Below are 21674 nucleotides of genomic sequence, written 5' to 3'. Positions count from 1 at the left end.
AAGCTCCAGGGATAATCTGTTTTGCCTGCTCTTGTAGTCCCAGCATCTAGCTCAAATAGGTTTTGAAGGAATGAAACATGCCTTTCAGCTTCATACCTGAAGTCAGTCCCCTCTTGCAAACTGCTGGTGACTCCATCCTTCCATTGCTCAGGCCCAAGACGTGGAGTTGTCTTTGATGCCTCTGTTTTTCTCACCTCCTGGGACCTAAACCACCCGTAAATCCCATCAGATCTACCTTCAAAGTATATCCAATATGTCAGCCAGACAGCATGTGCCTCCTGATGGAAGAACATAACTTAGGAAGCTGTCTTGCTAAATTCCCAGGCCATGAGAAACTCTTCAGGACAAACAACATAATGTCTTCAGAAATATATTGCAAGGGGGGAAACAAAGAGAGTCTCTTCACTGACCTGCAGTCTCCGCACTGCACTGGAGTGCGAGTCATCCTTTAAACACATTAGATCATGTCCTGTCTGTTGAAGCCTTCCCATGGCCTCTCATGTTGCTTCTAGGACCTAGCTCTGAACTTCCCTCCTAGCACTCAGCTGCTCCTCTGCTCCCCCATCATCTGTCAGTGTCAGAAGTACAAATTCTCTGGCAAGGCCCATGAGGCCCTGGTGATGTGGCCTCTATGTGCGTCTCCTGGCTCACCACCCAAACCCCAGGTTTGCATAGCAATCTGCCCTCACCCATGCTCCTTTGTTTTAGCCACTCTACCTGGGCCTGCCCGCACTAGGAAGCTCCCAGGCTCCCTCAGCCCTAGCTCGGAGCCATCTCTCTCATAACCCAACACAATCCAATCTGCTTCCGAGCTCCCAGGAGCTCAGAGTTTTGATTTGTCATCATGGCTTGCCTCATCAGTCTCCTTCCCCAGATCCAGCTCCTTGAAGGCTCAGGCTACCTCTTCTACCTCTATAGCCCTGGGCACAACACCCGAGACTCAAAATTAAACATATTTTGAATGAGTGAACGAAAATTCTACATAAATTAGCATTGTTACATCTTTTAAGTCTCTGTATACCAAAGTTTCCTGTAACAGGAATAACATCCTTACCCCTACCTATAATTACACAGAAGTCATAGCTCTTAAAATTGTTGGGGAAAAAAGTGCTCTTGACTTCTCAGCAAAACATTCTTTTTTTAAAAAAATATATTTTATTTGAGAGAGAGTGTGAGCATGAGCAGGGGGCGAGGCAGAGGCAGAGGGGGAAGGAGACTCCCCACTGAGCAGGGAGACCCTGATGACATGGGGCTCCATCCCAGGACCCTGAGATCATGACCTGAGCTGAAGTCAGACGCTTAACCAACTGAGCCACCCAGGCGCCCCTCAGCAAAAGATTCTAAATAAACAGAATTGAGGTCTTGGATGTCAAGAATGAAATAATAATTTAAAAAAAATCTTTAAAAGTGTAATCATACTTCTGTTATAACCAGTTCTTCCATTAGTTGTCTAAATTTGGAGAGTCCACTGAGGCCTGACTTGCCTGTCCACTGAGCACCTTACTTGAAGAGTCAGCATCAAGGGGCGAATACTGGGGAGGGAGAGTGGGGACAAGGGGGGGTTCCTCTCTCCAGAAGGGAGATCAATAGCCCACCAGGATTTGGGGAAGAGGAAGGTGAAGAGTTCTCACATATGGAGGAAACTGCCTCTGCAAAGAGCACCTGATGGAGACAGAGGGCGTGGAACCAAATCAGTTGATGGGAGCCAATGAGAAAAGAGGAAGGTGAGCAACAGGAATAAGAAGACCCAAAGTAATTCATACAATACGTACAAATAGGACTGCCTTGCATGATTTGTTTTGATGATTTTAATCCAGTTACTTTCTCAACTGTTACAAATTTTTTCAATATTGAATCTGTTGTTTTGCTCGATCAAGGACGTTAGTTTCAACAGCCAGCAGTTATCAAAGTTTTGGTTTGGATCTGGTTTGGATTACCCTTCCAATACAAAATTGGTGCTACCGGCCAGCCACGAGGAGGACCGGAAGTCTGAGTTATTTTCCCTGTGTTGCTGATGGATTGCGCGGCGTGAGCCACTGGCACTCCCTTCCATGTGACCTACCGCGACCTACTGCGACCGACTGCATGCATCTGAAGGTGACGAGTCAAGGTTAGGGGTATGGTCTGTGATGATGGAACACAGTTTTTTCTTTGGGTGAGAAATTACTAGCTTAGAACAGCATTAAATGATAATTTTACTCCATATTCTTGGGGAAAAGTGCACAGGTTTTTAAAAAATGGTTTTATAGGGCAATATCCCAACATCGAGGAGAAAGCCAAACGCCCCAAGTGTTGAGGCGTGAGGACAAAAGGCAGGGGTGTGCCAGGGAGAGCTGAGGCCAGTACAGCCTCCTGAAAGTTGGCACAGGGGGCAGCCACTGTCCTAGAGCTGCCTGCCCTCCTCGCGCCCCTTTTCCTACTCTCCGCTCAGTTTCCAGGAAGCAGTTTCCTCTAAGGTGCTGAGAAGAAACGAAGACATGGGCTCTGAAGTCACGAAGCCCTGGGTTGGAATCCTGGCTCTGTCTGGCTGTGGGATCTTCTCAAAGTCGCTATAAAATGTGGATAGTGAGGATGACTTCCCAGGCTTGTCGGGAAAGACCCGAATGAAACGGCCCAGGGGAAGAACAGTGCCAAACACCTGGTACCAAGTGGAATTTGTCTCCTGGGGCAGAGACACTTCCAGGGCTCTCGGATTCCACACGCCAAGGTCAGGCCTATCCAAAGCACCGAGTGATAAGAAGACTTCCAGCTCTCTTATTCTACCTTTTTTTTTTTTTTTTAAATGTATATTCCGTTTGGGTCCTAATAAGCATGTAAGTAGGTATCATGGAATGCAAACAAGTAAGGAAACAGAAATATATTAAGTGAATGATATGTGAAACAAGGCTGTGACTCACAAAGAGGAAACTGCTGCTTGGCTGCACAAAAGAATTAACATTAAAACATTTAAGAGACTTAACATAGGAATAAGCTATTTTAATCAAGCAAAACCAAATTTGTATTCATTATTTCTAAAAATAAAATTAGACTTTTCCAACCCTTAACATCTGCATTTAATAATATCTTCTAACCAAAATACAGATGCTAAAACGGCAAATTACAATATATCTTGTACAGCATACAGTATGTTCACTGTTTACACCTACTTTAATTCTAGTTGGTCGTTATGTACTCAATGCATACTTAAACATCACTCATGATAAAGTTTTCACAATTAACAAAAAAAATGTGACAAGGCTGTCTTAAAACGGCTCTGCTATAAATTGTATAGAATATACAGAATTACAAAGTCAAGTATTTTTTTATCAAAATATACACCCCTCCCTGAAACTAACACAAGCTATCAACATTTTAAACGAATAATACAATTATAGAAAATATTTGCAAAATTATTTTTTCATGTATAAATATTCTGCCATATTTACTTTGGTCTAGAATTATCAGCATACAAGTCCACTTAAAAAATTTCCACATGTAAGGGCTGGGAGACATCACTACATGTAATAATTTTATATTTAGAGTTACCCCAAATCAAAATGACTGAAATACACAGTAATTCTCTTTGATTAATAATCCTAATTGAGATAAAACAAATTAGTAGATCACAGAATTGCCTATTCATTATTCTAATTATCAATTCAGAAATGATTTTCATAAGCCCTTTGTGACTATCTCTTTGAACAAAACCCAAATGAATAATGCAGGTATACATATATACAATGTATTAAAATAAGGTTGAATTTGCTTGCATTTTCCCATTTTCCTCTATTACATAATACTGTATGTAAGTGAAAGTAGATGAACAAAAGATAAATGCAGATGCAGTACTGGGGTTACTTAACAGCAAAATACTACTATATAAAAAGGTCAGCTCTGATCATGTCCTTCTCTGGGTGTTTAAACGTTTTCTTGCCCACCCAAATCCACATTAAGTCTTCTTCGTGGAGGTATCACAATACTTGGAGAGAGGAACTGGAGTCCTTTGAACTACTTCTTCATAATGGTGACCTTGCAACCTTGGATAACCTTGGGCTTCCATCTATCAAATCCCATGAACATGAATGGCTGTAGGTCACCCTTAAACCAGGTTCCGGATTCTGTTCACACTGCTGATCAAAGGGTAGGAATGTTTTCTCTCTCCCTCCTATCCTGGCAGTTTAAATATAAGAATGATGAGTTCCAGCTTCCCAGAACCTAGTCCACATGCCCTACAGGGCAACTGGACTTTGATGGCAATGCTGATGGTGTGGGTCAGCATAAAAGAAAATGAGAAAACTTAAGTGGGTTTTTAGCAAGGGAGCTAGATGTCTGCAAACATGAAGACAAGGCATCTGGCTTTGGGGATAGGTTTCTGAGTCATGTAAGTAAGTGATGGAATCTTACCACTCCACATTCTATCTCCCCACCCCACCCCCAAAAAGCAAAGCTTCTGTTTGAGGCAAGGAAGGTCATCGCCTCCTCTTGCCCACTCAAGTCATTAATGGGTGAGGTGGGAGGTGTGTTTCTGATGTCCTTTTGTTTCATACTAGTTAGTGTACACTTGTGGGCTGCATAATCTCCAAGAAGGCTAACGATCATAGGGATTAGGCTTTCTGTCACGTTCAAGTGCCTGGGAATTCACCACCATACGCATTCTTTGCACTAAATCTCCTGGACACTCCTTCAGTGGAATGGGAGGTGTCCGGTTTTACGTAAACCCTTGGGACTGATTAAGTCTGTCTGAAATAGACCCCCATATCCATGGCCTTGTGATGGATGGAAGACTGCAGGGAGTTTCAGAAGAATTTGACCCTTCTTTATTTTCTGAGGTGAGGCCACTGCAAAGTAATATACAGCACAGGTAATCACAGAAAAGTTCTGGGAGGGCTCTCCCCCACAGATAAGGCATGACCTATGTTTTCTGTGACTGGAGTAGACCAGTTCTAGTAATAGCTCAGCCGTAACTTCAAGGGAACGGCATTCCATTTAAAAGCATACAATATGCTCTTAAATCAGATTCAAGATGCTTTCTACCGATTTTTCCATCAGTCCTCATTATTTGCAGATCTATTGCTCATCATCATAATTCTCTACAGGGGACATGGACAGTTAAAAGTCATAGTGATTTATATATGTATTTTACAAGGTTTGTGTTGCAGAAAAGTAGTTCTAGATAATGAATGTCCTACTTAGGTTACTCAATTTCACACATATTTTCAGCTATAATATTAAATATTTTATATATATCCACTAATTTAAACAATTTTTAATAGCACAGAAGCCGGATGGGAAAAATGACTGTCATAGCTCATTTACCTTCTAACATATTTATGAAGATGATGTTTTCATGATATCTGACCCTCGTTTTCTCCAGTGGACTAAAGACAGCTCAGCAGCCAGTTCCTATCAGCACTTACTAGAAAGTTTTAAATTAGGCTAACATTAGCCTCCCCCCCCACCCCCCCACTGGCAGAAATACCACAGCTAAGAACTTCATAAACTTCCACAAGATACTTGGGATACTGGAGGATTCGGCTATTTTGTAATGAAGTTAATGCTAAAACCCAAAGTAGGTATTAGGATCCTTTTTTCTGGAATTTTCACAAATGAGATTTTCTTTTTTTACATTTCACTCCTTCATGACTGTTGCGTGAACAAAACTTAAAAAAAAAAAACAAAACACAGAAGAAAACAGCTAACTAAAAAAACAAAAACAAAAAAACCCCCCAAACAACAAACCCACCAACTTATATTTTTGAAGACTTTTCTAAGTATCGCCACTCAAAGGACATTTTCAACAATGGTTTGTACGTTATCCTTTTGGTCACTGTCTTCTGAGTCATTGACATGTGGGTTCTCCAGGGGGTTTGAGTTCTCCTGGCACATGTCACCTTCTACTTTCTCCCGCTGACTTGGACTTTTGAATAAGTGTTTCTTCTGGTGCATTCCAAGGGCAGCAGCTGTTTTGCAAATTTTGGGGCACTGGAAGCAGGCATAGCCCTTCCCGTCATGCTCCCAAATGTGCCTCTGCTCGTGATTCCTTTTTGTGGAAAGGTACAAAAAGCTCTGAAAGCAGAACTGACAGTGGTAACGCTTTTCGCCCGTGTGGATCCTTTCGTGGATCTTGAGGGTCTCATTCAGCGTGAATGCCTTGTTGCAGTACTGACAGATGAACTCCTTCACGCCCAGGTGGATGCGTTCGTGTTTCTGCAAGTTTCCCTGCACCGAAAAGCACCGCCCACAGGTCTTGCACTGGTACGGCTTCTCTCCGGTGTGACACCTCATGTGCATCTTGAGGGTGGACGGGCTCTGGAACTGCTTGGCACAGAACTCGCAGGCGTACGGCCTCGCAGTGAGATGCCGGTGGGGCCTCCCTTGATTCGCCGCCCCCGAGGCTTTGTCTCCATCACAGAGTTCACACTGCAGCTTGGGCATCTCCTTATTTTCTTCTTCCTCGAAGGCCTTCTCCTGGGGAGCCTTCCCCACGGCACAGTCCAGTTCTGCTGGGTATCTGCACTTACTGCTTGGGCTCCTGTTTTCATGCTCTTTCTTCCAGTTGGCCTTCCTCATTTTTCTCAGCTGTCTGGATTTCTTTTTGGGTTTGTAGTTGTAGTAAGGACGCCAGGGCTTGTCGGTGGAATCCTGGTCACTGGCGTCGTCAAACATTTCGTTCATTTCCACACACTCGGACTGGCAGAGCCCGAGGGGGCTGGCTCTGTTGGTTTCCGGGTCACTCTCCTGTGGCAAAGCCTCCTCCTCCATCGGGTACTTGGGTCTTCTTCCTCTTTTATAGAACAGCTTAGATCCTAGGATGTGCCTTTTCACGATGGCTTCGTTTCCGATTTTCACCGTTATCTGGCACAGGGGCGCGACGTTGCTGTTTGTAGAGGTTCCAGGCAGAGCGGGCTTTGCAATGTAGGTTTCGATTTTACTGGTTTCTTTGACATTTGTGGTTTTGCTCAGCGACCCTCCAGGATCAGCCACGTACTTGGACTCGTCTGCTACCTCTGCCTTGTTACACAGCACGGTTTTCTTTTTCTCCTTGATGCTCTTAGGCCTGCTGACCACTCTGCTCACTTTATCGGGCTCAGGTCTGCTGTCGTCTTTCAGGGCCTGACTGACAGCTGGGTCTGAAGGGGCTCGGTGGTTGCTGCTGGCCACGGCGGCCACGGCCGTGCTGTGCATTATCACCGATGAGAACTGGCTACTGTGCACAATGACCGAGGGTGCTGAGCCACCGTAGCTGATCACAGAGGCTGCGTGTTCACTGCCGTTACTCAGAGATGAAACAGGTACATCCCCTCCCGGCAGGTCAGAGCTGCCGGCATTCTCCGTGGAAGAAACAGACACCTCGGCGGAATAAAAGTGATTGTCGAGGTCCACTTTCAACGTTTCCTCTCCCCATTTGGTCCCCTCTGCGTTCTGTACGTTGGCAGAAGTGGGTACCTCCTGACGTGCAGACGTTTCCAAGGGGATGGCGGGACTGTTGGTCAAGGTGTTTACGCGGTCCTGGAAATTCAGTGTTGGTAACTCAGAGCTGTGTGGATTCTGAATAACATAGGGGCCAGCTGCAGAGTCATTCATCTGACTGTTCTCTCGGGCATTTTCATAGGAAGAATTTCGGTAGCTTTTATAAGGAGCCCTCTTGCATTTCATAGGCAGCAGCCTGTAAAGTTTATATGGATAGACGCTAGGCTTCAGGCCTCCATTGGCTGTTTTTTTACTGATGGAAAGTCTATGATCTATGGCATGGAAAGACTTCTGATGGTTCTTGAGAATATAGTAGGTCATGAAAGTTTCAAGGCAGAAAATGCACTGATAGCGCCTTTCTCCTGTGTGCCAAATTTCATGTCTTGTCCTGTACTCGGCCAGTGCAAATACTTTGTTGCAGTAATGGCAAGGATAGGTTCTTCTCCACGAGTGAACATTTGCATGCCTTCGGAGGCTGGACAAAGTCACATAACTCCGTTTGCATACAACACAGCTGTAGAGCATCTGCCCGTTCACAAATTTAACCATGTGGTCCGTTTCTGGCAAGGTGCTTCCGGTACTGGAAAAGTCACCGATCCTGTTTTCAGACAACAGAGGTTCTGGACCCGTGAATGAGCTACCATTCTGTCCAATGGTAGGATAGTTTTCTAAAAAGCGCTGGTTTCCTCCAGGAACAGGCATGTGGCTGGACCGCATACAAATCTGCTCGTGCCGATCCAGCCTGTTCAGAGTGCTGAACTGCTTGTTGCAGTACTTGCACACCAAAGGCTCCTGGGTTGGCTTGTGAAGCTGCATGTGGGCACTGAGCAGGGCGCTACTGTCAAAGGATTTGGAACAACAGCTACAATTGTAAACGAGAGGCGGGACCTCTGCCGCCGGTGGCCCAGGAACGTCCGAGGATTTATTTGCATCTTCCTTGGAAAAACGGACATCTCCTTTGTTGTTGGGAGATTTCGAACGAGGCAGGACTGCAGCTGGCTGTGGGCTTCTTTCCTGATGAACCTCTAAGCTGGTTACCGGAGGGGGTGGTATATTGTCCGTAGCTGAGTCAGAATCCGGGGGTATGGACACTGTCTTTGGCTTTCGGCATGTTTTCGGTTTTGCTGCCAGAGCCTCACAATTTTCTTTCCCTGTCTTACCAGGGGAGCTGCTGTCATGTTCACGGGCAGGCTGATTTCTGTAGGCCTCGGCCACGGAAGAAACGGCATATGAGTGCTCCGCTAGGGTGCGGACGGGCTCCGCCTCGTGACACACGTCGGCCCTCTCCAGGCAGAGGCTAGCGGTTCTCATGGAGTCAGAGACCTTTTTGAAACTTGCCCTCAAGTCCAGTGGAGAAAACATGTTATTACTATTTTCTGTCTCAATGATGGAAAATGCATTGGTGATCCTTGGCCCGTTGGTGATAGCAGGCTCTTCGTGCCTTTTTTCATTTTTTTCTTCTTTAACCACTCCCTTTTCGGTAATGCAGAATACATAGGGACCAGGGGAATTTGAGAAGTTGCGATCAGTAAGATCTTCCAAGAAGGATATCCCCAGCTTTTTTCCTGCAGCTGCAAGATCAGTGACTGTTTCCTGTCTCTTGACGACAACTGTGGAGCTGTAGATGTAATTAAGGATTTCTGTAAACACTTCAGCTTTGAGATCATCCAGTTCCAGGACATGGCTGGAAATACAGATCGCATGGCTCCAAAAGATATTTTTGAAATAAAGGCTTGAAGCAGCTAGGACATTGCTGTGTGCTTTAAATTTGGTGTCTTCCACAATAATTGTGACATCACACAAAATGCCCCGAATGCGCTGCTCATTTAAGATGGAGAGCACTGTGTCACTGTGCAAGTCGTCCTTGAGGTCCCTGGAAAGGGACATGACTGTCATCTGAAACGAGAGGAGACAGATGATCAGAGACCCTGCCACAAGTAGTTTCTTTCTTAAGTAAGCTCTATGCCCAAAGTGAGGCTCAAACTCACGACCCCTCAAGAGCTGCGTGCCCTACCGACTGAGCCAGCCAGGCACCCCAACAAGTAGTTTCTTTATTTCTAGACAATTTTCAACACTTTTGAAACACTTTTTTTTTGGTACGAAAATACAGGTTTTTATCTCATTCTGCTGTTACTTGCAAGACTTGGAGTCAACATTAGAAGCTAAATCTTGATCTCGCCCCAGCCTGTTTCTCATACCATCGCTAATAGTTGTTATAGTTGGAAATCCTCCCAGAACTCTTTCTCCAAAGCTGTAGCTATATATACACGTCCAAATTTGGGAGGAGGAGGGTTTCTCCCCACAAATGTTTAGGGTCTCTTCGTCACTCAAGACTGCTGCACTGAATTCCTAGAGCTGAGTAATGCTATGGTCCTGCTACAACCTCCTATTTTCACAGATAATCCTGATGATCTGATCCAAACATCATTTATGAAGCAGGAAGAAGATTTTTTTTTAAGTTTTCCCTAAGTAAGCAGTACCTGTATATAAAGGTATTGCCTGCTCAGAGAAGAAGAACTGGAGAAGCCGTTCCTAATTGGTGGCTCTGAAAGGTCCCTGGATGGGAAGCCTCAGTCTGCATGACCAAGTCTGACCACCAGGGGTGCCCTGCCTCTCTGCGCTACTGGCCCTTACTCGTTCTTTCTCTGATTTCCCTTTCAGGATAGCCAAGGTAGATTAAGGGTTTTCAAAAACAACTCTGTGAGGTACTGAAGGCACACAAAAAAGAAACAACACACAAAACCAGGAAAGTATGCCTCTGAGTCTAGTGCTATCTCACTGTGGTTTTGATTTGCAGACATCTCTACAAGATCTTGATTTCAATTCCTTCGAATACATACCCAGAAGTGGGGTTGCTGGCTCATACAGTAGTTCTGTGGAGGAATCTCCATACTGTTTTCCATAGTGGGAATTTACATTCCCACCAACAGTGCACAAGGGCTCCCTTTTCTCCAACCCTTCGTTATCTCTTACCTTTTTGGATTTTAGCCATTCTAACAGGTGTGAGGTGGTATCTCATTGTGGTTTTGATTTGCATTTCCCTGATGATGAGTGATGTTGAGCATCTTTTCATGTGTCTGTCGACCACCTGTATGTCTTCTTTGGAAAAATGTCTATTCAGGTCCTCTGCCCATTTGTTAATTGGATTATTTGTGGTTTTTGGGTGTTGAATTGTATAAATTCTTATATATTTTGGATATTAACCCCTTATTAGATATATCTTTTGCAAATATCTTCTCCCGTTTGGTAGGTTACCTTTTTGTTTTGCTGATGGTTTCCTTTGCTGTGTGAAAGCCTTTTATTTTGGTGAGTCCCAACAGTTGAGTTTTGCTTTTGTTTCCCTTGCCTGAGACATATCTAGAAAAATGTTTCTATGGCTGATGGCAAAGAAATTACTGCTTGTGCTCTCTTCTAGGATTTTTATGGTGTCAGGTCTCACATTTAGGTCTTTAATCCATTTTGAGTTTATTTTTGTGTGTGGTGTAAAAAAGTGGTCCAGCTTCATTCTTTCACATGTAGCCAACCAGTTTTCCCAGCATGAGTAATTCCACTACTGGGTATTTACCCAAAGAAAATGAAAACACTAATTTGGAAAGATATACGCACCCCTATGTTTATGGCAGCATTATTTACAATAGCCAAGATATATGGAAGCAGTCCACATGTCCACTGATAGATGAATGGATAAAGTAGATGTGATACACATACACACTGAAACACACACACAGGAATATTACTCAGCCATAAAAAAGAATGTTGCCATTGACCTAAAGGGTATGATGCCAAGTGAAATAAGTCAGAGGAAACAAATGCCATATGATTTTTACTCACATGTGGAATTTAAGAAATAAAACAAGTGAACAAAGGAAAAAAAAAAAGAGACAAAAAAAACAGACTCTTAAGTACAGAGAGGAAACTGATGGTTACCAGGGGGAGGTGGGTGGGAGGAGGGGTGAACTAGATAAAGGGGATCAAGCATACATTTATCGTGATGAGCACTGAGCAATGTACAGAACTGCTGAATCAGGGCGCCTGGGTGGCTCAGTCGTTAAGCGTCTGCCTTCGGCTCAGGTCATGGTCCCAGGGTCCTGGGATCGAGCCCCGCATCGGGCTCCCTGCTGGGCGGGAAGCCTGCTTCCCCTTCTCCCACTCCCCCTGCTTGTGTTCCCTCTCTCGCTGTGTCTCTCTCTCTGTCAAATAAATAAAATCTTAAAAAAAAAAAAAAAAAGAACTGTTGAATCATTATATACCTGAAACTAATATAACACTATGTTAGTTGTATTTCAATAAAAAAATACTGAGTCTAGTCACAGGTTCCTAAATTAGCACAATTTAAAGGCACAGTGGCTCTTGTTCTGATTCAAGGATCTTATCTCTGTTCTTCCCAGAGCCTAATTCTTGTTATTCTTTTTATATATTTTATACCATAAGCCTGGGATGGCCAGAACCTACCAATTAATATTTTAATGAGGGATAGAATATTATATAAAAAATACATGGTCTGTAGGGATCTAAGACACAAAAATTAAAACTTAACCTTACTGCGTGCACTGCGTGCGATGTATTTTGTCCTCTTCCATTGTCTCTCATTTAAAAAATGTTAACAGCAACTCACTAAACTAATGTCACTGTACACTAACAGATCAGTCCTGCAGTTAAAACCAAAAACCTCCCTCTGGTCTAAAGGCCATACTGACTAGCTATTCATCCAGCCTCTCTCTCTCTTTAGATGTCCAGAAAGCAGCAGAGCTTGAAGATACTTCTTTAGCTCCCAGGGGCAAGGTCTTCCTAGCCCTGGAGTCCCACCTTTAACCCATGGCATTCATTCAGTTGTGGAGAGACCAGATGGCCACTTATGAATTTCTTTTTACCCTTTTCTAAAGCTATTATAAGTTGTGCCCATTATGTTATTTAGTGTCCTTTATACTTTAGGATCCATTTGATTAATTCTTTGATCTCTTCTAGCCATAGGAAAACTACATTACTACTAACAAATTCTTCTATTCCCAAGACAAGGAAGCTTAGAACTGTCATCATCGCCTGTTGTAGCCATAGTTAGCCTGGGTTTCTGGTGTGACTATGGTTTCATTTTCTTTATTTAACCTTAGTTCTTCTACTCTTGTTTACCCTTCCTTTAAATTGTAATTGTTCTTGAATCTTTCCTAGAAGTGTGAGGGATTAAGTCTATGAATAAAAATGGAATTAAATGAACTGGAATCTACGGCTTCCTCTATGCCCCTGAAGGAGAGGGGGCCACCCTGAGCAGACAGCGGGACTCCATCCTTCACTGGTTATAGATCAATGACATATTTGGCTGATGCTTCTTTTGCCTCCCTTGGGGTCTCTGCCCTGAGCCCCTGTAGAATCTACTTTCTCTCCTGACTCATTTATTCTCATCCTGTTTGGCTTTTCTGAAGCCCATACATTATTCCAATTCTTTACCCAGCCTGACTGGGTAGTCTCAGATCTGGCAAAACATGTACTATGGTTTTAAACGGTGGTTTCCATCTTGGCTTAGTTCCATGCTGACACCTATTTTGTCCTTCCACCTCAAAACTACTGCTTCTTCTGAAACATCCCAGTTCACAGCACTCTGAAACTCCCACAGGCCCCACCTCCACATGGGGCATGCGGTATTTCCCATCAAGCTGATACTCCGAGGTGTTTGATGATAGGCCCCACCCACTTCTGTAGGATGGCATGATTCTTCACTTAGATTGCTCAGGTAGGATGGTTAGTAAAAGGCTAACTGTTAAAATCTAAGAATATCTTAATCATACAGGAGTTAGAATAACACATATAATAGGAAGTATCATTATATATGTCATTAACACATCCTCCTAACTTTGGAATATCCAAGTATGACACTGTTCAAAAGGGGGACTATCTACCATCGTGTGGCAGGAATCCTTTTAAAATCATAGTGACTGTGCAGCACTTCGATTTGCCTTCTTGGCACATACATAAAAACTTTGTTCTTGTGTCAATTTTACCCAGCACATACGTTAATACCTAACATGGTCAGACATAGGGCTCAGGGCTGGAGATACTGAAGCATGTGAGGCAAGTCTTTGTCCTCAAGGAGCTCAGAGTCTAGGAGAAGAAAGAGAACTGTCAACTAATAATTGGAATCCACGATGGTAGGCCTTATACTAAAGGTATGTACAAAGTGTTAAAGGATGAAATGCCAACTTATTATTTATAGGGGTCCTGGAAAGCTTGACATCAATCAACTGGGGGGACACCTGGGTGGCTCAGTCGTTAAGCGTCTGCCTTCCTCTCATGTCATGATCCCAGGGTCCTGGGATCGAGCCCCACATCGGGCTCCCCGCTCCGTGGGAAGCCTGCTTTTCCCTCTCCCTCTCCCCCTCCCCCTGCTCATGTTCCCTCTCTCGCTATCTCTCTGTCAAATAAATAAATAAAATCTTTAAAAAAAAAAAAAAAAGTAAAACTGGGATGTGGGAAAGGCATTCTTTTTTTTTTTAATTTTTAAAAATTTTTATTTATTTATTTTTTTAAAGATTTTATTTATTTGAGAAAGAGAGAATGAGAGAGACAGAGAGCACATGAGAGGGGGAAGGGTCAGAGGGAGAAGCAGGCTCCCCGCCTAGCAGGGAGCCCGATGCGGGACTTGATCCCAGGACTCCAGGATCATGACCTGAGCCGAAGGCAGTCGCTTAACCAACTGAGCCACCCAGGCGCCCCTGGGAAAGGCATTCTAAGCAGAAGGAACACCGTAGGCAAAGCAAACACAAAATGTTTTTTTTAAGCAGGCCCCACACCCAGTGTGGAGCCCAACACAGGGCTTAAACTCATGACCCTGAGATCAAGAACCGAGCTGAGATCAGGAGTCAGACACTTAAGCAACTGAGCCACTCAGGCGCCCCAAGTAGTTTTTATTAACCAGCTAGAACCAGGCCCGGGGCGGCTGACAATAAAACCCCATTGCCATAAAAGAAATAAAAATTCTGCCTTCAAAGTTTTGTGGTGTAGCAAGGGAAGTAAGACGTGTTTATGAAACGCTGCATAACAAAGACATGTGCAGGATCATGCAGGCAGGCAGGCAGGCTGGTCAGGAGAACACAGTGGGAGTTCTGGGGAGCAGCTGGGGAGTGGGAGCGAGGGAAGGCACAGGGAGTAGCTCAGCAAAGCTCTTTAGGAGGAAACGCCGTCTACTGGATCTTGAGGGCAGAATTTAGCTCTGCAGATATAAACAAAGGGAGGAAAGAGAATTTCACTCACAAAGAGGCACAGAGTTTCATGCCCTCAAGAAGTTTAGAATCCAAGAGTCAGTGTAAGAGTGTAAAACAACAAGCCCCAATCTGCACAAGCAGGCTAGAAAAGCAGTGAAAGTTGCTGAAGGTGCACCTTAACGTCTCTCAGACTCCAGCACCCACCTTTCGAGCTTACCAGTGCCTGCCACGTGGACTGCCCCCCCGGCTGTAGTCACCTGATCAGTTCAGAAGCTGCTATAACTATAAGCCACATCCTACATGTCCAAAGGGCAACACAGAAATGAGTCTGAAGTCTGTAGACCAGAGGACCACAGGCAAATCTGGTTCCCGCAGGTTTTGTCTGGCCAACCTGGTCTTTGGAACCATGTTTCTGAAAAACTGGGCTGATGTCGAAAAGAGTAAGATTTAACATAAAAATCAATATATCTTTTCTTGAACAATAAGAAGAGTGGGCAACAGTGGTTGCTGCCTGCCTGGCAAGAAGGACTGGGCGCCTAGTAGCTGTGCCCCCTCATCACGGTCACCTATAGTCACACGCTGCTGGCCCAGGCACTTACCAAGTGGCTTCTCTCTGTCACATGACCAGCCTGGCCCCTTCAGCTGGCCTCCTTTGTTGCGACTGATAAGAACATTCCGTGAAATAACATTAGACCCACAGATCTTATCAGACATACTTAACTTTAAAGATATCTCCAAAATTAAAATTAAGACTTAATAAATGAGCTTTTGTGTGTTGGCAGTCATCCTCAGCAAAAATAGTAGTCTGGACTTAAAAAAGTTAAAGTGACCTCCTCTACTTGATTTCTTTACAGAGAATAACTTAATACTGAAGCTTTAGGAGTTCCTGCCAATGGAAAGCCCACGGAAGACCTCAGAAAAATAAATATAAGACGGGAAGATGAGATTTAATTTATGTGTAACTTTCTAAATGTTTTCTAAAAAGCAAGTTTCATGCAATAAATTCACTATTCTCAGTAATATTACCAAGATGGAATAGATAAACATGAAAAAGGCTAATAAAAATGTCACAGATGCAAAAATTTTGGTGGGCCTACATTTCTTTTAAAATAATTTGTAAATAGATAACTGTGGTCATCTGACTTATGTTACTATTTTCCTGAGTTTGTATTTAAGCTATAAATAGCCTTTAACATATACCTTCTAAATACATAAATATACATATGCATATATTCATATGTATGTACAAATAAATGTGTGACTTTATTATAAATATATGAGCGTATGCTATATAAAAATGTTTACATAGTCATACACTTATTTATAAATATATATACATATATATATAAAAATATATGGTGAACACATAATTCAGCATCTAAAACAGGACACTTGAGAGAGAAAACAGATGCAACTAATAACTATGCCAGAGAAACAGGTATATATTGGTTCAGTATCTGGGGAAATAGGATGAATGGTCATCCTCTATTTATTTATATATATACACATATACATAAATATATATACACACATATATAAATTTTTTTAAAATTTTTATTTATTTATTTGACAGACAGAGAGACAGCGAGAGAGGGAACACAAGCAGGGGGAGTGGGAGAGGGAGAAGCAGGCTTCCCGCTGAGCAGGGAGCCCAACATGGGGCTCGATCCCAGGACCCTAGGATCACGATGTGAGCCGAAGGCAGACGCTTAATGACTGAGCCACCCAGGTGCCCCTATATATATAAATCTGTATATATACATATACATATACAAAATATAAATCTCTATATAAATATAAAATTCCATATTATAGTTATAAGTACATATGTGTATATTTATGTAAAATGTACTTAAAAGTATATAAAATGCTTTTAAGAATTTTATAATTATATGATAAACATACTTTATAATTACACTTTATATAAATGCCATTGGGAAATTCTAGTTAATTCATAGACTTAGGATCTTCTGCTGCTTTTGTCTCCTGCCATACCCCAACCTTCCCTAATAAATACACATATATTTAATGCAAAGGTGGGCACTTAAATAAAATACTTCTGATGATTAAATTACCTCTTCTTCAGCTTTTAGAATGAACTAGCTTTAAAAAAAATAAAATAGGGGTGCTTGGGTGGCACAGTCGGTTAAGCGTCCAACTCTTGGTTCTGGCTCAGGTCCTGATCTCAGGGTTGTGAGATGAGCCCTGAGTCGGGCTCTGTGCTCAGTGAGGGGTCTGTTTGGGTTTCTCTCCCTCTTCGTCTGTCCCTCCACCCTGCGCTCTCTCTCTCTCTCTAAAATAAATAAATCTTTAAAAAGTAAGTCTATGCTCATGGTAAAATATTCCAACAGTACAGAACTGTATAAAGGTGCAAAGCAGAAACCCCCTTCTCCATCCTAGCCTCCCTTCCCCCACACCAATGCGCCCATTAACACGCACAGCTTGCATACTCCCTAGCCACGGATACCTTTTTCCTAACTTCGGAAGATTTATAAATGACATCTGTATAAAAGCTCTAGGAGAAAAATTATTTCCTCTTGAGTTTCTCCTACCCTAGATTCTATCTCCTCTGCTTGGCAATTCCTTAAACTTACTCATCTCAGGTGACTGCCCATCTGGGCAGTGTCCGTCCTCTAGAATTTCTAGATTTGGGCTCCTACCTTTATTATAATATGTGTTATAATATTATGCAGTGTTATGCATTTGTTCATGTTTATATCCTTCCCTACTTGCTCCTTGAGTGCAGGGTCAATCTAACTCATCTTTGTTCTCCTGATACATATAGGGTATATAGCACACTGTTGATGATGTTGACAGTGAGCGAGAGGAACTGCCTCTTCAGACCCTGAGCAGCAAATGGCTTAAATTACACATTGTGCTTAGAAAAGTTCCTGATTTAAAGTTTTAAAAATGAGAACCAGATGAACCCAAATTCTACTTTACAGAGAGCAAAATTAACTCTCTTATTAGAAAAATAAAAATTAATTCCTGTCCATTTTTTCCCTAGTTTCCTTCTAATCTGGCCGTTCTCAAAGTGTTTCATGGACCTGGAGTCTCCCAAGACCCTTTCGTCAGGCTCGTGAGGGCAAAACTGTTTTCAGAGTAACACAAAGATGTCATTTGCCTTTCTTCCCCCACCATGTTAACATGTGCATGAACAGTACAGAAGCAACGATGGGGAAAAGAGCTGATGCTGTAGCAAACATCAAGCCAGTAATACCCAGATGAAAAAGTGAAAACTATTAATTTTATTAAATCTTTTGACTATTGAATATACACCTTTTTACCATTCTGTGTGATAAAATGGGAGGCAGACACAAAACACTTGCAGTGCATACTGAAAAAACCATGACTGCCTTAAGGAAAAGTGCTTGGGCGGTTCTTTGTGCTGTGAGCTGAATTAGCCAACTTTTTTTTCATGGAACACCGTTTTTACATGAAAAAACGACTGATAAATTATGGTTATTCAGATGTGGATATCTGGGCAAACATTTACTTTAAAATGAACTAAGTGTGCCTGTCATTTCTTTTTTTTTTTTTTTAAAGATTTATTTTAGAGAGAGAGAAAGAGAGAGAGTGGAGGGAAGGACAGAGGGAGAGGGAGAGAGAGAATCTCAAGCAGACTCCCTAATGAGCGCGATCCCATGACCCTGAGATCATGACCTGAGCTGAAATCAAGAGTCTGGATGCTTAACCAACTGAGCCACCCAGGTGCCCCTCAAGGAAGTAGCCATTTTATTGCCAGTAATAATATCTGTCTTTCAGGAAAATTACAATATTGGAAAACTTGGTATTTAACATAAACTTTGGTACCCACCACCATGAGCTCTATGTTTCTCAATACATAATGATTTTTCTAATGAGGTTAGTGGTAATGTTAACGAATGTGATTTTTGGATACCATGCAATGAGTCTGGAAGACAGCCACAGTTCAGTGAACTAATATTTTCCAAATAACCAATGCATACTGTTACCAAAAAACCATGCACGGGCTAAAAGGTGAAAGAAACATCAGTAGATTTAAATGTGACAAAGTATGGAAAGTTCATTGTAATGGTTTCAAATTCCATATTGCAAGTAATCTTTAAAAAACCACCTACCTGTCAAGTTTTGGTGTATTATCAAAGAATATCCACAATTAACTGAAAAAGCTATTAGAAAACTTCTCCCCTTTCCAACTACCTATTTGTATGAGGTGAGGTTTTCTTTACATACTTCAACTATAACAGTATACTTGCCACTGAATTCAGAAGCTGAAATGAAAATCCAGCTGTCTTTCTATCAAGCTAAATGTTATATAGTTGCCACTTTTCCCATTATATTTTTTGCCTTAGAAAACAGTTATTTTTAAAAATATGTTATTTTATCATGCAATTGGGTTTATTGTAGTCATTTTTCATGAGTTAATTGTTTTTTAAGTTCTCCTTTTAAATTCTGAATATGGCAAATATTGATAGATCTGTAACTCTGATAATCAGCAAAAGCTCTTTGGGTCCTCAATGATTTATAAGAGTGTAAGGGGGTCCTGGGAACAACAAGTTTGAGAAATGCTATTCTAACCTATAAGAAAATGTGATTGTTAAAGATATAATTTAAAAATTATTTTACTCAAAATAAATCAGATATTGGCTTAAAAGAACTAGGGAAACAGTGGATGAAAATGTGGTAAAATACAAAGCAGAAATCCCCGGGAGGAGAGGCCAAGGGATGGAGAAACACAGACACGCCCACCGTCACACAGATACACGTTCTCTAGCTGTCTTTAACTGCCCAAGCTTGAAATGGTTACTAACCGTCCCTGCAGTCTGAGCATGGCTGAAAAGCCAGGGGGACCAACAGTCCCTCCACACTCTCCGTACTCTGGTGAAAATTGTTCCTTGATTTGCAGGACCTCCGCCTCTCTTCTGTTTGAACAATCTAGCACTGCTTGCATTCCCGCCTTCCAAATCTCAAAGGTTAGCTTGGTCACAGTATTCTGTGTGCTCATATGATTCTATCCTTTCATCTATCAAATTAGCTCCCTCCCCATTAGATCCTGGAGACTGCTTTTAGGCACTGGTCTACTCGTTCTCCAACTAAACTTGGAAAAAGGGGAACAATTCTTACCAATGATCTGAGCAACTAACTCCCTGTATTTCCAGCTTAATTAAATCTTCCCTCCCAATCAGTCAAGACAACTTTACTGAAATACACAGAAGTCAAAAAACTTAAAGTGAGAGTTTCCATATAAACTTTAACTCTCACAGTGCAAAAAAAAAAATCTTGGAAAACCTCTTTATTAATCAACAACATACCTATCATGTAGAACTTTATAGGGCTTGCTAATAAAACTTGGTGTACTTTTATTAGTAAATCTTTAAGAGTCGATGGAGAGCGAAGTAACGCTACCTTGAGTAAGGCCGCTCTCGTGGGCCAGGCTGAGGCCCGTTTTTCTAAACCTTCTGATCAGAGGCAGAGGCCAAGCGCCCTCTTGCAGCGCACTGGCTACTCAATTCCTAACGTACATAACAACAAAACTGAATCAACAGAGCAGCTTTCGCTTCTCTCTACTGCATGTCTTCCTCTCTCAAAAGAAACTTAGAAATAAAACCCAACTAAAAAAAGAACACACTATATTAGGACACTGACCTGGAATCCTGCAAAAGTCAAACGCACAGTCCATTTTGGGGCAGTGTGGGGCCCATGTCGAGTGGAAGCTGCGAGTCCCCGCAGAAAGTGTGCTGACAAAGGACCCGCTTCCAGGATCCCGCTCCCCCAGCCCGCACCCATCTTTGCAGCACGCTTTCTCAGTCACGTCGGGGGACTACGTCAGACCTCCTCACATGACAAGGTGTCAGAAATACACGCATCGGATCTCAAAAACCGATTACAAAACCGAAGCCCTTTAGAGAATATGGCTGTGTCTAGGAAAAGGAAAATGCTTGATTCTCTTCTAAATGCAGTCCAAAAGGGGTAGAGAAGAGCTGCATTTATCAGACTCTAATGCAATTAAACTCTCAGATTCAAGAAGGCATTGTAAGGCAAGGAAAGTTTGCTTTTTCTTTTAAGATTTTATTTATTTATTTGAGAGAGAGAGAGTGAGAGAGAGCATGAGAGGGGAGAGGGTCAGAGGGAGAAGCAGGCTCCCCACTGAACGGGGAGCCCGATGTGGGACTCGATCCCGGGACTCCAGGATCACGACCTGAGCTGAAGGCAGTTGCTTAACCAACTGAGCCACCCAGGCGCCCGGAAAGTTTGCTTTTTCAACTGGAATTAAAGCCGTTCAAAAGGCCGACATCAGAAAGCTGCTAGGGTGTATTTGACAGAGGGAGGTTGGCTTGAACAACCTTACCTGAATGTATTACTTTGAAAAGGTAAACATTTGGTCTCTAGACTTGTAGTTGCGTGCATATTGATTGTAAGAACAAGTATTATCAGATTCATGAGTGATGCAATGGGCTCGGTTAAATATTTCAGGCTGCTTGTTTGGAAAGATGAAAGGGGGAAAAGGTCCTTGGCTTCTCTTTTTCTTTTTCAAACACAACAGTATTTCAGGGTAGCCCATGTCCCTTGGGTTCATCTCAGGATGGAGCTTGCCCACATACCTACTTAAGAAACCCGGCCAACAGGCTTCAAGTGTTTCTCTCATAAGCCCTCCAGGGCTGTGTTCGTTTCTCATCTCAGCCAAGCTCCACTGACACTCAGAGTCCCTGATGTGGAAGGCATTTTTTAATCTGAATGCTGGGGGGACCGAGTTACCAAAATGATCAGGGACAGGGTTCCTGTCCTCGGAAACGTCTCAGTTTGGGGTGAGCTTATCATCAAGAGCTGCTTTCAAAAACCAAATACCGTTTTCTTGCGAACCTAAAGGGCCGACTGATTTAATGGCCCTGTTCCTCTCAGTGGACTGCTTCCTCCTGGAAAGGGCAGAGGGAAGAACTGTCGGATATTCTGGCTACTGAACAAGAATGACCCTCCAGCTAGTCATAAGGATGGGTCATCCTGAAACAGACCGAACACCAACTGCTGCTTGGGCATTATACTATCTAAACC

General features: G+C 42.7%; 1 protein-coding gene across 5 annotated transcripts in view; it reads right to left on the bottom strand.

Annotated features, from left to right (window-relative positions):
* Positions 1-2241: 2241 nt before the first annotated feature.
* ZBTB38 (zinc finger and BTB domain containing 38) overlaps positions 2242-21674 on the bottom strand; it is a 127064-nt gene continuing 107631 nt past the window's right edge. For all 5 annotated transcript variants that reach the window (XM_034995973.1, XM_034995964.1, XM_034995957.1 and 2 more), the window contains one exon: positions 2242-9345. In XM_034995973.1, the coding sequence (XP_034851864.1) occupies positions 5761-9345 (3585 nt within the window). In that variant the 3' untranslated portion in view covers positions 2242-5760. The remainder of the gene's footprint in view (positions 9346-21674) is intronic.

The sequence above is a fragment of the Mirounga leonina genome, unplaced genomic scaffold (genome assembly GCF_011800145.1).
Source record: "Mirounga leonina isolate KUSES-001 unplaced genomic scaffold, KU_Mleo_1.0 Mir_115, whole genome shotgun sequence".
Taxonomy (NCBI): Eukaryota; Metazoa; Chordata; class Mammalia; order Carnivora; family Phocidae; genus Mirounga; species Mirounga leonina.
The sequence above is the reverse complement of the archived record's forward strand: the minus strand, read 5'-3'. Positions and strand labels throughout refer to the sequence as shown.